The sequence below is a fragment of the Lepisma saccharinum genome, chromosome 22, assembly GCF_977018435.1.
Source record: "Lepisma saccharinum chromosome 22, izLepSacc3.1, whole genome shotgun sequence".
In the NCBI taxonomy this organism is placed as follows: Eukaryota; Metazoa; Arthropoda; class Insecta; order Zygentoma; family Lepismatidae; genus Lepisma; species Lepisma saccharinum.
The window spans coordinates 16292258-16310403 of NC_139250.1; the positions used below are offsets into that span (position 1 = coordinate 16292258).

At 38.5% G+C, this 18146-nt stretch overlaps 1 protein-coding gene across 6 annotated transcripts in view; it reads right to left on the reverse strand.

The window, feature by feature from the left end:
• Nucleotides 1-18146, reverse strand: part of LOC146004782 (uncharacterized) — a 336182-nt gene that overhangs the window by 76010 nt on the left and 242026 nt on the right. For all 6 annotated transcript variants that reach the window (XM_083143803.1, XM_083143805.1, XM_083143806.1 and 3 more), the window contains one exon: nt 4763-4929. In XM_083143803.1, the coding sequence (XP_082999929.1) occupies nt 4763-4929 (167 nt within the window). The remainder of the gene's footprint in view (nt 1-4762; nt 4930-18146) is intronic.

Here is an 18146-nt window from a genome sequence, read left to right on the forward strand (position 1 = left end):
CAGAATCAATACTGTTTGATTGAATTAGGTTATCTCACGTTGCTTTCCGGTCACTTTTGGCTTATCGCGACGGTGAGGATGAGGAACAATATGATGAAAATTGCCTGGTATCGTAGCGCGCTGTTCTAACCACTCCGCCACGAAGGTGCTGGATGAACGAACAATTGGTCCTAGCGTAAGAAAATATATGGTCCGTCTGGCGATGTGGAAAATCGTTGGTGTGTTAGTAGTTTAATGTGCACATTGAACCGAAATGGTCGACGAATTATTACTATTGGATAAGCCTTTATTAAAAGTAAATATTGGATAGGGTGAAGAGAGTGAGTTAATTAGATTTTGGATGAGTTTTTGTTATTTGTGCGTACTTTTAACAACGGAAAATTGTAGTTTGTGATTTGCAATTTCCCAGTAATGTTAAGCCATGCTCCCTGTAATAATTCTTGATTGAAGTGTGTGTAATGGTTACGTTCGCAACCAACTGTCACCCAAACAACTCAAGAAGCCAGTGTATAAAGTGCACGTCACTACACTTCTGGCGAATTCGGGGGAAAAAACTGCCTTGATTGACGAATACAAAGGCAAATTATCCTCTCTGGGTTAATAAGACGCCCTGGATACTTCAAATTCGATAAGACAGTACATGACAAAGTCAATCCATATCTGTTGTTTATTGTAATTCCTGTGACGTCGAAAACTGACAGGGTGGGACACAAAATAAAGTTCAACCAGCTAGTTCACTGATATGGGACAATGCCTTCCATACTTAAAAACAATTTCACATTGTCGAGCCAATCGGTGTGAAGTTTGCTATCGACAACTTCTAAAGCGACCTGCTGACGTCACAATATAACGTCATTCTCAAGAAACTTTTTATTAATTGCCGGGGTGTTGCAACAATCCATATCGAGCGAAAAGATAAAAAAAAAGTTTCTTTCGACCGCGCATGCAATATGCAACAGAGTACTTTCTCCGATCCTGCCCAACGACAACACGGTACCTCTGCTTGAACGATGCATCGATCGTCCGTACTAAGTGCTCATGAACCTTACTTTCCACCTTTCCTATTCGACAATACTGGATACTCTTCCTTAATGCATACTTAGGAATGCAATCGTTCTTTAATTATACAAAGGTGGTCACACTTTAGGCTCTTAGAAAAAAATACTGACTCAAACCCCTAATCTTCCGAAATATATTGAGACTCAAACCTTAATCTTCGAAAAGTACTAAGCCGGACCCTGTGGCCGAGTGGTTAGCACATCGCGCTGCGACGCCAAGGGTCCTGGGTTCGAATCCCGCTCGGGCTTGGTTGTTTGTGAATGTCCGTTCATCATTTCATCACTCATCCCCATCTTCGCAAATTAGCCAAGAGGCACAAAAAGCTAAGTAAAATAAACTAAATCAATCAATCGAAAAGTACTAAGACTCAAACCTTATCTTCGAAAAATACTAAGACTTAAACCTTAATCTTCGAAAAATACTAAGAGTTAATCTTCAAAAAAAATCTAAGACTTAAACCTTAATCTTCGAAAAATACTGACTCAAACCCTTAATCTTCCGAAATATATTGAGACTCTAACCTTAATCTTCGAAAAATACCAAGACTTAAACCTTAATCTTCGAAAAATACCAAGACTTAAACCTTAATCTTCAAAAAATACCAAGACTTAAACCTTAATCTTCAAAAAATACCAAGACTTAAACCTTAATCTTCAAAAAATACCAAGACTTAAACCTTAATCTTCGAAAAATACTGACTCAAACCCTTAATCTTCCGAAATATATTGGGACTCTAACCTTAATCTTCGAAAAGTACTAAGACTTAAACCTTAATCTTCGAAAAATACTAAGACTCAACGTTAAACATGAAACTAGTGGTAATATTAACAATTGTACGAAAATCGTATATTCGGAGAATGAGTATGTATTAAAATATAGATACAGTCGAAATAATTTATACAATTTAGAAGAGAGGCACAAAATTGTCGTCTATTAAGTTGCATGCGTTCCACGAGTAGAAGCCGTTCAAGGTCACTCTTCCATCTTACTTCTCTTCCGAACATAAAAGTCTGGTATTACAAGTACGAGAATAGAATAGTTGTGACACTACATTCATCTGACCTTGTTTTGCCAAAGTTTTGTATATGCAAACAAATAACCAATTTTATATCACACCGGAACAAGCAATACTTAATTTTAGACTATATCAACTGGAACGTCACGAGTTTACTATCATAAGCAAATAAATTAGCTTTTCAGATATATCAAAACGGATTTCTGCGATGAAATACTGGGCTGCCGTTCGAGAATGAACTTTCACAGATTATGCTGTTATTCTCGACTTTGTTTCCAGGTTCTTCCAAGCTTTCCGGTGCTGAGCTAGAAGCTAGCCAGCCATAGGGTCGAAACTCATGGCCACAGCTGTGTGACAGGCTTGCACATTTTACGTAGCCCACATACTCTTATCGCTAACATATCAACGACAGGAGGTGGAGAGAGTGCCCGACATTACAGGACACGTATCACGCACTACTAGTTAGTGGCTGAAGGAAAAGTACAAGTTTATCTGAGAACGCAGGCACGTGTGAATTAGAATTTGCAACCTTCTAAGGTCCGCTTTAGACGCAAGCATTTTCCTTAACATTTATGCTATGACCAAAATGCTACCGCATAAAGTGAAAAATCTTGGCATTTCAGATGCCATGACGTATTTCATGAACCAGTCATATTTCCGTAGCATTTTTCGTAGCATAACCAATCAGACGCGAAATCTAGGTCACGAGTGCAGTTGTAATGGCGGCCGCGTGAGATGTGAACAACGTATCACTTCACATTTTTAAAATGCGATAACTATTCAACCGAGAGGAATAACGTTTCGTATAAACCGTTATTAGGTACAAAACAATGGCGCTGCTTAAGTACATACTTTACAACATTTACTGTACACGTATGGAAGAATATTTTTGTTGCTTCAATTGTAAACACTGTGCACTCAGCATAGATTGTGTAACTCGACGTGCCTTTCGTGCTGTATGTATTATACATTCTAATCATAAAAGCTAACCGAAATGTTCCATGAAATGCTTGGTGTAAAAGTACTATATGCTATAAGATTTTTGGAAGCATGTACATAGCATTTATGCTAGCAAAAATGTTAAAGGAAATGCTTCCATCTTACAATTCTCAATCAAAAAATTGTGACTACTGAGGTATGATTTGGAAGGTATTTGAAGTTTAAGTCCACTTTATGCACTAATATGGACTACTAGGGACTGGAACTACAGTTCCAAATGGGATCCGAACCACCATGTGCCTCACCGGGTTGCTGAGGTGTGGATTTTGCGAAATTCTATAATTAACGTTCTCAATGCACTAAGAATGGATAAGAACGGGTTATTTCAGGGTTCGATAGCACTATGCAGTAGCGCACTGATGATTTTAATTTAGGGTAAGCTGTTCTGAAGCCTAATATATATTACAGGAAAGGTTGGTACACCCAATGGCAAAAGAAATAGTAGGCGAATTGTCCACCACAGTTTTCATTCACTCTATTTTCCACACTGTGATGATCATAAATTGAACCTACTATTATACAGGGTGTTCATAAAATCCCGGTACCATTACAAAAAAATAGCTCGGAAACTACATGGAATAGAACAATGCTGTTGATTGCAAAATGACGGTTTGTTTGTTTACTTTTGTTGCAGGTGTGATTGACCAAAATGACAACACTACAAGAGAAAGGACAATGTGTGCTGTGGTATGCTGAGTACAAATCACTCAGACTTTGCAACCAAATGACCTATTCCCTGGCGACCGCGCTCTCCTGATATCACACCCTTGGATTTCTCCTTCTGGGGATATGTTTACCGCACTCCTGTTCCAGATGTTGCCACTCTTCGAAGAAGAATAACGGAGAGTACCCTAACTGTTACTGGTGATATGGTGGGGCATGTATGAGCAGAAGTGGATTACCGCCTTGATGTTCTGAGAGCACCTAGAGGGGCGCACATTCAGGTGTATGGCATATAAACGTGGAGAGTTGTAGCTCATTTTTCAATCTATTGCATGTAATTTCCGAGCTATGTTTTTTTCTGTAATTGTACCTGGACTTTATGAACACCCTGTATTTGGCGTTTACTGTACAAATAAACTTACCCCTTCCGCGATATACGTACATATCAGGAGCGTATATTCTAGGCTAGCTAGCTAGGTTGTATGAAGCCCAGAGATTGAAATTAAAAATAAAAAAATTAATAGATATAAATTCTTCATTTCAATAGGATGGTAGTGCCTGAGAAGTGGCAGTCTGATTCCTTAGGAGTTGCCAAATTGTCTGGACTTCAAGAAGTTGCCAAGTATCACAAGTCCACAACTTGCGCCTGAATTAGTTTTAGTTCTCTTTGTCCCTAGTCACGACGATGAAAATGAATTATGAATTGCTGAAAATTGTGAACACACATCAACGACGGTACACCAATGCTCAGATCGGAACCATCGAAAGATATATCGTGAGCCAACCGTTCAATGCGCTTGCTCACTTTCGTGACTAGGTAGGCCCAAAGGGAGCACAGGATACACTTGGAGGGCTGGTGTGCTAGAAAGAACTGTACAACGTATGACAATATGGAATAATTCGGCATTCGCGAGCGCCGTTCGGCACTTTGGGACACGAAAGTGAACGACGTGAGCCGAACACAACCGAGGACAGTGAACGTTTGGGAAACTGCTTAATAAGTAAAGTAACAGAGAAAAGGCTTACCGGGGTGGTGGAGGCGGGTTGGTCTTCCCGTGGGCGAGGTGGGTTCGTGCGCACACACCTTTCACTCCACGACCGGGCCCCCATCCTGTAGTGGCTCACCACACACGTGATGATGCCGAGTGTAAGGACGACAGCCACCACGATCACTATGATCAGCACGCTGGACACTGAAAAATTAAAAGAAAATAAATTAAACAATATTAAGTCAGTGCATCAAGAAGTATGTAATTATAACACACAGCAAACACATATGCATACTCTGTATGTTCTACGGTTGTCTTGTATTAAATTTGTGGAAACACACGAGTTCTCACTTGTATTGACATAAATGAAGCTAATAAATATGAAACTGCAAAAGCTCTAAAATTATCATTTATTTTTTTTTAAAAAATCCGATTTTTCAAAATACAATTTGCAAAACGAGAAATTTTCTGATGAAACCAAATTACAAATGTCCAATATTATTTATAAAGAAGAATCAAAATATTTTTAAAAATTGAAGAAATTACGGAACACTAGCATTCACTTTTTTAAAAAAAATCCAGATTTTGAAAACCCAAAAATTCCAATTTTGTAAAAATGATAATTTCGTAACATCCGAATAGCAGCAATTAACAAAAGTCACTAGTCTTTTTAAGGTCACGCCTGTGACAACAGACCTTTTCCAAAAGGTTTTCGAAAAAAACACTAAGTTAAGTGAATGTTCCTATTCTATACTCGAGCTGTTTACTAGATATCTGCGACAGAAAATAGACTTACGGCTGTTGTTGATTTGGTTTATTCTACTTCAGTTTCCTTCCACTTTTGGCTAATCGCGAAGATAAAGGATGAGTGATATGATGAAATTGTTGAAGGGACACTCACAAAGGACACCCATGCCCAGGTCGGAATTCCAACCCGGGACCCCTGGCGTCGTAGGTGCTGCGCTAACCACTACGCCACGGAAATCGACACTATGAAACTCGCAAATACAACAACGAAAGCAAACCGGAGAGTGAAAAGTTTTGAGCCTCACAGGGAAGGGGTGTTTGAGCTACAGTTTCTCATTATGATTTCTCTAGATAATCTCTATAATCACCCCCCAGATGAATGCACTTATGCATTCTGTGCTGCAGTTTGTTTACAGTCCTGGTAGAATGATTTGTCCCGAGTCTCGCACCTCTGAATTACCACCTTCGTCCGTGTGGAAGTGACGTCCTCGAAGTGCCAGGTCGGGGGAATAAGGTGGATGGGGAAGTGCGGTGAAGCCACACTCGACCAAAGCAGCCTGCGCAGTGAGGCCTTGCCGACAGAGGTACCGAATCACTCTTCTCTGACACTTCATTCATTTTCCACCTGACAAAAAAATAGAAGAAAACATGTGAATTTCATAAAAGTTCGCACAGAGTATCCTAAAACTCAAACCTTACATCCTCCACAATTTTAACTACCTAGCATCATCATTCCTTCCATGCGAGGCTCAAAACTTTTCACTCTGCCCTCGTATGTGGTTTAGGCATGTAAAATCACATTCGTTAAAACGTTGAGAAATACAGAGTTTGCATATTATATTACTAACCTCAAACAAAATTACACACATGAACACAATAGAATGAACAGCTAGCGCATGTGACCCTTTATCAGTGTTATATAGTTCAAAGGGAATAAGGAAAGGCTGGAAGATGGGAACCACAAATCACATATCCATTGAAAACACATAAAATGTTCACAAAATGACTGACGGTATAATTTTCTTTCACAGTTGGACGTTCAAGCGTGAGAAACCAAATCTCTCTGCCCACCACACAAGTTCCAAGATTTCTCTATTTTTATTAGTGCAATCCATTTTCATTCAATGTCCATGTTACTAGAGACCATCAGAAATAGTTCTTACTTATACTATACTAGATTCACTCGAATTTTATAGAATTCAAATGGTTCATTTGATGATCTTGAAATTTATCGTACAAGATAGGTATGTTAGGTTTTGGTACGATAAATTTCAAATCTGATTGAATAACATAGGCAGATGTCGGGCACACCCGGTACTGCGCTCTGACACGACCAATGTTGCCAGTGCATCTCACAATAAAAAAAACCTCAAAAGTAGGTCCCCAATTATTCTCACTACGCTGGGTCAACGCCGAAATTTTAGGGACTTCCATCGGGAATCCAACCATGTACCATTTGGTGCTGCTAACCATTTGTCTACGCAGGAACCCTACAATTGTATTATTATTAGCACACGAGAACCCGTCCCGACTGCAGGGGTCACTTCTATTTTGGCGAAACAAATTCCATGACTTTTCCGGGTTTTTGGATGTATTTTCAAAATTGCCTTGGGCCTCCGCGAAGGTGATGTGTAGGGAGCGGAAGTTGATTACCTAAAAATATAGGTATATGACCTATAAAATGTCCTAAAAAAATGGGAAAAAATGACGTAAAAAATGCAAAAAATGACCATTAAATTTGTTAGTTTCAGGTTAAAAACTGAAATGAAAAGGATGCAATCTTGTTTTTTTTTTTTTTAAAAGGCACCAAATGATACCATATCCACATTCAATTAACATATGCAACGAGGATTTCCAATGGAATCAACCGAATAATTTTAAAACAATTTAATGAAAAAGTCGTATACACTGAATGAATTAGTGTAAAATGCATTAATTTCCCGCATCTTTGCCTGGTTATGCAGTGTGGTGTGTTTCTGTGGCACTGTAAAGAAAAAGAAATTATCACGATCCACGTAAGACAATTTTTGTTTAGAAATTTAACAAATTGTATAAAAAATAGGGAATCCAAAATCAGGAACGTATCCGGGAAAGGGTTCATAGACACGCCCCCCTCCCCCAGGAAAAAGTACGCCGGAAAAGTAATTTTTAACATCAGAAATTGTTTGAAATATGTGAGTTTGCCCCAGACGGGCACCTGGTGGTTTCCCCCGACACAACAAAGACTGTCACCAGTTCAGTTTTCTTTTGCTCGTAAATTGCAATCCTGCGAGATCTATATAGGCCTATGTTCACCTTGGTGAAAAGACTCAAGAATATTACCAAAATGAAAGAAGTGACAAAATATGACGAAACAATACACTGAATATTGCGAAAAATGACGGGAAAATGCCGAAAATCGGGGAAAATTAACTAAACCTCAAAGTCGCCAAAAAAATTCACTTTAAAATTACCTTTCTTGGGTTCTAAACGAACTGTATATGGGCATCGTGTCCGAGATGTCACAAAAAAGATGACATTTCATCAACTTCCGCTACCTAGTGATGTGGTAACGTCACAGCCAATGGAAGCACATAGTGGTTCAGATCCAACATGAAACTGTAGATCCAGTCCCGATTAGCGTGTATGTGCATAAAGTGGACTTTAAAAAGTACTCAAGTCTTCCAGAATAGTTGGGAAAAACCAAAGGACTAAATATTTAGGGGATGTGTGTTCGAGTCTCAACTCTATCATTTGATTATACCATTCCTGCAAAATGCTTGTTCAACCAATGGCTTGGCGGCAGTTAAATTCACATTTTCGCATCGCTGCGAAAAAAAAACGAAAGTTAAAAAAGGCGCATACCAGACAGAGAAAGTCTGACATGAACATACCAAGTCCTTGGGCCATTCCGTTCACTTGCAGCAAGTCTGCAGCCAATTTGTCGGCAGTGGATGCAAAAGTGTGAGCAGACAAGGTTCCACATGGAGAGAGCAACTCGGAGGAGCCTGTTTCGGCCAGATATTAACCCCTCCCCTCCTCAAACAACATCTATTTTGGTACTACCTAATAAGGTCACCCGGTCCCCCGCCCCTCCGCTCTCTCGATACTAAATGCATTTGTCGAACGCGCAGACTGTTACATAAAGAAGGCAATTTCCTCATCGTTCATTGGTCGAGAGTCTCAAGAGATACGCAAGACACTCTCTTGTTATCTTCTTTTTGGCACATGCCCCCAAGAACGCCCGGAAATGCACTGCCTGCACTAGGAGATAACACCGCGGAAACGGCACTGAATCGAAAGAGAAGAACTACATTAGATTACGCTAAAAGCCCCCTTAATTGGCATAATTTTAAAGCTAGAAAATGTGGAACATGTTGCAACAGTTGTAAGCTCGTAAGTTCCGATAGGTATCAAAGCAGTTTTGGAAAAAAAATCCCTAATTATTGATTAGGTTGATTTCGCTTCGCTCTTCTGCCACTTTTGGCTAATCGCGACGAAGAGTGCCGACATGAAGATGAAGGGACGGACACTAACAAAGAACACCCATGACCAAGCTGGGACCAGTGGCTTTGTAGCACGCTGTTCTAACCACTTCGCCACAGAGATTGGCACATATTCTCTGATTTTCCAGTCCATTCTGTGGTGCTTAACACGTAAACGAAATTGCAGTTTTACAATTCACTCGTTATTCAAGAGAATCAATTTCTTTTAACACAGTTCAAAATAAATGAACAAAAATTAACTACACAAATATTCAATTATAACACCATGAAGCCTTGTGTCCATGATTATGAAAAACTAAGTATGCTGACCAAGGCAGTAATTTATTTTATTAAAAACAAAGTAAACGTAACGTTTCAACCTTCTAGCAAGGTCTTCATCAGACTCTGTATCAAGTACAAAAGTATTTTGTACTTGATACAGTCTGATAGACCTTGCTAGAAGGTTGAAACGTTACGTTTAGTTTATGTTTTTAATAAAATAAATTACTGCCTTGGTCAGCATACTTAGTTTTTCACAAATATTCATATGGAATATCTCCCACCAAGAAGATGGTTCAAGGGAAAAAGTGGAATTTATATTAATTCCCAAATCCTGGTAAGTAAAAAACTACTTTATGTTGCCTGACCTTTCCCAAGTTTCTACTCAGTTTTTTTTTAGATTTCCAGGTCAGTGAAAACCCTGTCAGACACTGAGATAGACACACAAGAACAGGCTGAAAACTTCTGGAATGTGAATTCCAGCTACAAGTATCCGGGATTTTGGAAGAAGAAAAAAGCCAGGCTTGTGGATGTTATGGCTCCTTCATACATTTGACGAAAGTCGAATCTGAGGAAGAAGAAGAAAAAAGGAGGGTCATGTGGGTTGGATTTTGCGTGGCTTACTCTGTAACATATCTCGGACGTAACCGAGTACGTCACGAGATTGGCAGTCTTCACAGTTTGCTTGGGTCTCAGCTTCTACTTCCTCGTAGAGCTCCGACACAGTAAATAGTCCCTAACGAACCTACACAAGTTATGTTAAAGAAACAGCGAAATGATTTTAAAAAAGTATAAAAGATTACCTACACATGGAAACAGATCTTCATATGAGATCGTTGAAGGTAGGCATTTGCTGTTTACTGTTCACGGCTGACGGGAGAGCAGTTGGGAGTGGGGTGGGTACCTGAGGGGAAACTTACACAATCGCTTGCAAGGGTGGAAGGAGGAGAATTTGTTTGTTGTGAAGCAGTTGACAATCTGGCGGGCAGGCGAGCGAAGAAAGCACATGAATTATCGTTCTTTTAACACGTAACGAATTTTTCATGGATAGTAAATCCGTAATTTGATGACAAAAGATTCTCAAACATTCATGAAATGGAAGATAGTAAACACAGCCGCGCTTTCATGTCTTGCATCTTGGATATATCATTATGTGGGAGAGGCAGGGAGGGGAAAATGCACTTACTTTCTCTCTCTCTCTCTCTCTCTCTCTCTCTCTCTCTCTCTCTCTCTCTCTCTCTCTCTTTAATCTTCCATAAAGAGCAATGAAAGAAAAATCGAAAACTGTTTCTATTTTGTACCTACAGTTCCTAAATAAAAATTACAATTTTTGTAACTATAATTGGCGTACGCAGAATTTTGTCGCGAGGTGTTTCAAGTTTGTTTAGATTTTAGTATTTATAGTAATAATAACAATACATTGTTTTTTGATTGATTGATTGATTTGCTTTATTTTACTTCGCCTTTTGTGCCACTTTTGGCTAATTTGCGAAGATGGTGATGATATGATGAATGAACACTCACATACAGTGGCGCAGGAACGGGGGGGGGTACAGGGGTACATTGTACCCCCAAATTTTTAAAGGGGGGGTACTGTACCCCCGTAAATCGAGTTGTACCCCCCATTGGTAATTTTACAGCAGACGGAAGGTGCTACTGTTAAAATAACCTATTTTCAATTCACCCAATAAAAAAAGTGTATATTGTTTATAATTTACGAGCATTATCTTTCTTACCACAGAAATTCAATCCATTGCAAACTTATTCTACTACATTGTGCTTGCTACTAGTTAGTTCATTGACCTGTGTTCTTGGTAACCTCCTTAAGGAGATGAAAATTGTTTAAAATGTGTGTGGAACGATGGAACCATATTTGCTCTCAGAAAATCATGCTGCAGCGAATGCTAAAGAAGTGGTCTCGTCGATTCGAAGATAAGATACAAATCTTCATCAGAAGAGTATATGACTGACTCCATTTTCTTTTGAATGTTTAAAATGTAATTTTTCGAAACGAAATATTTACACAAACGAGACGAGACACAACAGACCAACTTGGGGGGTACAATGTACTCCTGTACCTCACCCATATTTTGCATAACTTTGTAAGATGGTGTACGGAAAACTAAACTTAAACGTATATTTTAAGATATTTTTTTTGGAAATAGAGTCCCGATTAGCCTATTTGAGCATGAAGTGAATCTAGAATAAGTTTTAATAACTTCAGAGTGGAAACCGGAACAAAAATAAGCACAAACAAGAACGAAAAGGACCTCACCACACAGGAGATGAGATGAGGCTGTGACAATTCTCGACTCATCGCATAGCGATATCATTCCTAGGTAAAATTATATTTTTCCTAGACATTTAAACAGGATGCAATTTGCGACTTTATCAGGGGGACTTATTTTTACCTATGTATTAGGGTATACTTATAATTGGATATTAATTGCTTATAATCTAATTGTGATATCGAATGCAACACAAACACAACGCCATTTTAAGTTAAACCCTAAAGTCAAACTGTACATTACATTAGTCAGATGAATGAACGACATAAATGAGATTCACTGCAGGTTCTATTGGTATATTTTGGATTGGATGGATTCACAAGGTGTTTGATTCATTTATTTTATTTATTTTACTTCGCATTTCTGCCACTTTTGGCTAATCGCGAAGATGAGGATGAGTGATGATATGATGAAATTGATATACACTCACAAATAACACCCATGCCCAGGCCGGGATTCAAACCTGGGACCTCTGACGTCATAGCGCGCTATTCTAACCCCCATCGTCACGGAGGCCGGCTAGGTGGAAATGCGTTTTGGATTTTCTCTGTAGATGCGTAAATCTTTAACTGTGACGCGCACATGCTTTTGCTTACATTAAAGTTTACTTTTTCACATAAACGAGAAATTGACATGTCACCCAAAAACACACGCATGCACCTGCATTTAATACCATTACATACGAAAATAAACCTTGGCCGGCTCTTCATATTGTCCACCAACGATTGAAAAGAAGAAAAAAAGTCTTGAGCATATAACTTTCCTTGTTTCCTCCGAGATCTGAAGGATTTCGGTTTTGTATATGTAATGATAAAGTGCTTGTAGAGTGTCATTAGGTACAGCTAATTGTAATTATATAAGAAATAAATGCTTTGTCAAATGTTTCACAAATATTTCAAACTTAGACTTCTTACGAGTTGATCGGGAACCATCTCAACTCTAGTTTTATTTTCTTTTTTAATACAACGCCCTATAGGTGTCTGAGAAAATACCAAATACATGGCTTCTAAAAGGCATTGGATGTGGTACACATCTGCCATAAATTGTTTAAGATATTTTTATGCGTAGGTATGGCACTTTAAAATTAGAATGAAAAGAACTGAAGTGGAACTCCATAAGTATTATATATTTAATAATGTAATTTCTATATCCATTGGGTGGGAGATGATTATTTCTGGTTGGGGTGGCCCAAGATCCTCCTCATCCCCTTTAATCTCAACCTGCATTAAAATGAATAGATGTATCTTTGTTCGCAATTTTCACATTTAAAACTCCTGATTTTCCGTTCCGTTAAATTAAAACAAACCCCGAACGAGGTCCAGAGCTTTATATGTTTCAGAATTTTTATCTGGTTTTAAAATCTGTTTTTTTTTTAAATTCTAAGAAAAACAAAGAAAAAAATATTTATGCAAAATAAGCATTAAATAACAGGACATCCGTGTGTGTTGTTCTAAAATATAATATTTCACATTATACTTAGATATCAAGGACGTATTTAAGGGGGCGGGGTTCCTGATCCCCCTCCCCGAAAGACTTACCAAGTAGTAAAAGTAAATAATCAAAATATTGTTTAGCTTTTGTTCGATGATTATTTCCGAATTTATTGGAAGCAAGGAATTTGACGCATACAGCTTTGAAGGGTTCCAAACATTTATGGACACTACTAATATCATCCATAAAATATTAATCAGGAACTTTACTTTTCATTAATTGGATCAAACTCCTTTTTTGTTATTTAATAAATATTCAATCATTTTTTCTATTTGACATTAAATTCCTTGCCAGGGCAGTTGTTTTTATGCAAATCTTGGCGATCTTAACTACACGTAAGCTAGATAATGAATACGTGCTGTTATATCTATATTATTTTACTATATTTTACCTATTCATGTAATAATAATAATTCATTATTAATTAATTTACATATTTAATTAATATTTTAATTTAATTAAATATAATAATAATTATTATTATTGTGACACTTGGTTTGAAGTAGTATGTGTGTGTGTATATATAATAAAAATAATGTATTGCCGGCTCCCGTGGCGGAGTGGTTAACACATCGCGCTACGACGCCAGGGGTCCCGGGTTAGAATCCTACCCTGGGCATCGTTGTATGTGAACAGTGGCGCAGGAACGTTTTGCATTTGGGGGGTACAAAATTCACCCTCACCCATATATATATATACACACACATATGGGGGAGGGTGAATTTTGTACTACTTGCCTCAAACAGTGCATGCGTTACCTACAAAGTTACCTCGTTTAGAAAGATTCTCCTTCTTGATCAGTTTGCCGGTGTTTTTTTTTTCTTCCCTTCTATTTTGGGCTTGGATTATTCTCGTGGGATTTCGGATCTGCATTGAACATGTGTGCCGTGGATAGACAAGTTTTGGTAGTAGATACTCAACATAGAATTGTTGTAGCTGCGTTTCCATATTCTTCTTCCAGAATTGATCATCTCTCTGGATGTATTCTATTTTAACACCTTTCTGTGTCCACAGACCAAAAATACAGTACCTTCTCCGTGTAATAATTACTATTACCCTACACGTGGTAATAGTAATTATGTGTGGTGTTCACGATATTGGCGTTAAGCTCTTCGTCAAATTTCCAGAAAGTTACTTTCTTCGTCTTGATGGCATGTGCAGGTGTTACATGTTTGACAGAAAAGGGACACTTAATTTCGATAATTGCATAACGAAATAAATGTTAGATACAGTAAAGTTTCTGATAGATATTGTATACATATTGTTATGAGTTGTAGTATGCATAAACCTTCTTTGTAATATCATTCCAAGCCGTGCTATCCCAATATAATCCTTGCCTTCCAATAAGTTCAGTCTCTTCAGATAAAGCTAACAACCATCATATACAACAAATGCTAAACGAGTATTGTTATTATTTTATTACTTGGTAATCTTTTCGTTTGGGGGAGGGGGTCCAGACGCCCTAAATAAATCCTTTATGTCTTTCAAAGCCTTATGATGTCAATCCTAATCATTGCCTTCCAAAATATTCAGAGTAAAAATAGTAGTACTTGATAAGTATTTCGGGTGCTATACTTCAAAGCCGTATTATATTTATAGCTATAATCCTTCCCTCCAATAAGCGTTCAGAGGAAATTATCCATCGAATATGCAAATATTGCTAAAGGAGTATATTTATATTATTTAATTTTAGTACTTCATAATCCTTTCGGGGGGTCCGGACCCCCAGCAAACTTGTTCTACATATTATAGCGTAATATTTGCCAAGGACACCGGTTTAATTGAATTACTCAAAATAACGTTACTGGTTTACGTACGTACAATGTAAACGTCTAATGGAAACCGATAAATACTTCCCCATTTGATGATGTAGTAAACGGATAGGTATTATTTATATTTCATTCTGAACCCTTATTTTGCCGGCGATTTTGTAGCGCTTGAAACTTCATTGTTGTTTCTGCAGCAGACGATTTTCTCGGAGCCCACATCTTACGCCAAACACACTTGCTGCCGTCACCCATATTTTGCAATTGAACACGTCCAGTTGACGCAAGCACACTTCCCTGTCTCTTGCGATCGTGTTTTGTCTTCACGAGCTATTTTGTTGTATCCCTCCGCGTTCTAATGTGGGTGGGGTTTAGAACGCTTCTAACTATCTGCACGAGATGTCGCCACAGTGCAGGGACACTTTTACGTATTGCAAGGGTTTCGTTTTCCTCAAACAGTCTCAAAATAGGAAAACTGACTTCTAGAGTGATAATGTTAATGTCAAGTACAATGAACATTGCATGGCCCCAACAAAACAGTTTTCCATAAGCTTGTGTGGTTAACGAGATAATTGCATGTGAAAATTATGGTTTTTCCCATTTTTATGCCCAATTTACTTATTAAGAAGGGTATTTTTTTTAAATTTCTGCTTTGTAGGAATTACGCAGCCATATTTTCTGAAGAATAGAAAATAAACCCGGAGGTCCTATCTTTGCTCGTAACTGAAAAATCTGTTTAAAACGGAACGTCTGCACTGCGCGTTTTCGTCAATGTATGAAGGAGCCTTATGCATCACTAGTTATTCGACCACAACTTTCAAACCAAGACACTTGATGCAAGTCTTGAAGCTATCCTAGCCAAGAATGATGAAAGGAACCTCTTAAAGACTATCGACCAGGTGAGTTTTGGAAAGGATTCCAAGCTTCCGAGAGCTAACGTCACTCTCATCTTCAGGGTAGAAGTGCAATGCTGAGCGTCAACCCGGTTCACGTATGTTTGGAGAGGGAGGTTCCAGGTGAAGATGGTGGGATCTCCTCTTTAAAGTCTTCCTTGCATTATTACATAACACTTCGACACAGAACGTTCCAGCTTCGAGCATGGTCTGGGAATTTATGTGTGTCCTTTATTTCATGTAACTACCCTCCTCATCGTCTCTGTTAGCCACAGAGGCATAAAAGCGACGTAAGCGAAGGGAACTACACATGTAACAATAAACAACTCATTGCATTGTTTGTACGTTTCGTCACCAATTATACCGAGGATGCAGTATAATTGCTGTGGATGTCCCACACAAGAACACTCTGCCAGGCTCTGGATCAGCGTAACGCGCTTGGAAGGTCCCAGGTTCGAACCCTCGTCAAGGCTTGGATTATCATTGGGTTTATGAGAGAAATATCGTGGTGGTAAAGCCCTTGGAGGGTCGACGCCTGTCAAATGACTTTTCATAGCGTCCATCGTCGCCGTTTCTCTGGTTTTCGATTACGAAGTCCAACGTTACTTTTCCAACAGCTGCCCAATTGTCCTCACGACGTCTGGTCAACACTGAATTGTAAGAGATCGCAATATGGGCGTCGTCAGATTCTTTTGTAGGGGGAGTCCGGCCGATGATATAACTCCAATAGTAGAAATAGTGATAATTATTGCGATTATATCCTTGGACAGACATTTCTACCAGACGAGTGAATACCAAGCCCAAATATTAATCATTATATTTTCCCAATTAGTATGCTGCAATGCATAGTTATTCTATTTTGTTATTAACTTTTACATACTTCGTACAAGAAAAGACTAAAAGGTAGGGAAAATTTTAGTACAAATTTATATTGTTTGACCTCTCTCATAAAACTAATTCTTGGAATTTCGAAAACTATAGAATCATTTATTCTTTGGATTCAATGATAGAAAATGAAGAAAAACACACTGGTCCCTGTATTTAACCCGCATAACGCAGTTACTTCGGTTATTTTGTTCGAATACTATCAACTTTATTTTGAAATTAACAATAATAAGCTTTCTACTTTCGTGGAACTTGAAATTGATTGATTAGGTTTATTTTAACTTACATTTTCTGCCACTTTTGGCTAACCGCGAGGACGAGAGATGATTTGATGAACGGACACTCACAAAGAACACTCATGCACAATCCTGGATTCGAACCCGGAACGTCGTAGCGCGCTGTGCTAACCACTCCGCCACGGACGTCGGCTAATGCAACTTGAAATAAACTATAACAGGGATGTCGATGGACCTGCTCGAACATCACCCCTCCGGATATCAATGGATGCAAGAGAAGGATTGAACCCGGGACCGTTCGCACTATCCATTCGACTACGCTCCTTCCTTACATCTGGATTAACCCCAGAGGTACAAAAGCAACTTAAAGTACACAAAATAACAAACAGATCGAAACCCCAACCCGAGCAAAGGGGGTGCAAGCGCCGTGTGGTTGATGCAAGTCTAGCACTACACAATAAGTTGATAAAATGATAAATTGCATTTCCATATATAAAGAGTGATAAGATAATGCTCCCTGACCTAAAGGTTTATCGATTTTTTAAAAAAGCGCTGACATCCGAGACAGTTCCTAGGCAGGTCTAGACTGTTCTTATCTATTGTCTGTTATCAAGAAGACAAAGAGACACACTCCCAACCCACTTAAATGCCATTCTCAGACTGTGACGCACCAGCCTCGTTATCTATTCAGGTATACTTTCATACAAGGATTCACTCGCTTGTAGCCATTATAAAGGGCTCGGCGAAGCTCTAACATTGTGCTATCCAGTGTGACGTAATTGGGCTTGGCCGTGGAGGTGTGATCGGCACCACGCTCCCTTCGCCTCCTCCATGTTCGCATCTAATGAGAGGTCGTGAGAGTCCAGAATAAAGAGACAAGTATGACAACGTTAATACTGCTTCTTCCTTGAAAATATAGGAATGTGTTCAATAAAGTTATACAGGGTGTCTACTAAATTAAATCCAAAATTCTTTCATTTTTCTTGACCTTCCATCCTTTCTTTCTTAACTCGTATTTAATCGCCCCCTAGTTAGGTGTAGTTGAAAATTAAGAAAATATATATTTTTATTCAATGAAAAAACACTACCACAAGGGCGGTTAAGATAAAATCTGCTGGACTTTAACAAGAGATTTAGACTTGCTTTAATTATTAATTGCAAGTAAAAAATGCATGCTTCAGACTTCATCCTGGATGGGGAATGACCACATTACTTTAATATTTTTACAAAACTTCAAGCATACAAGAACAGGGTGGCTACAAACAAGCAGAAATGAAATTCCCTGACATTTCCAGGTTTTCCAGGACAAAATTTACATTTTCCCCTGACAATTACAAACTAAACTAAATCGATGTTTTTGCAAATGGAAATAA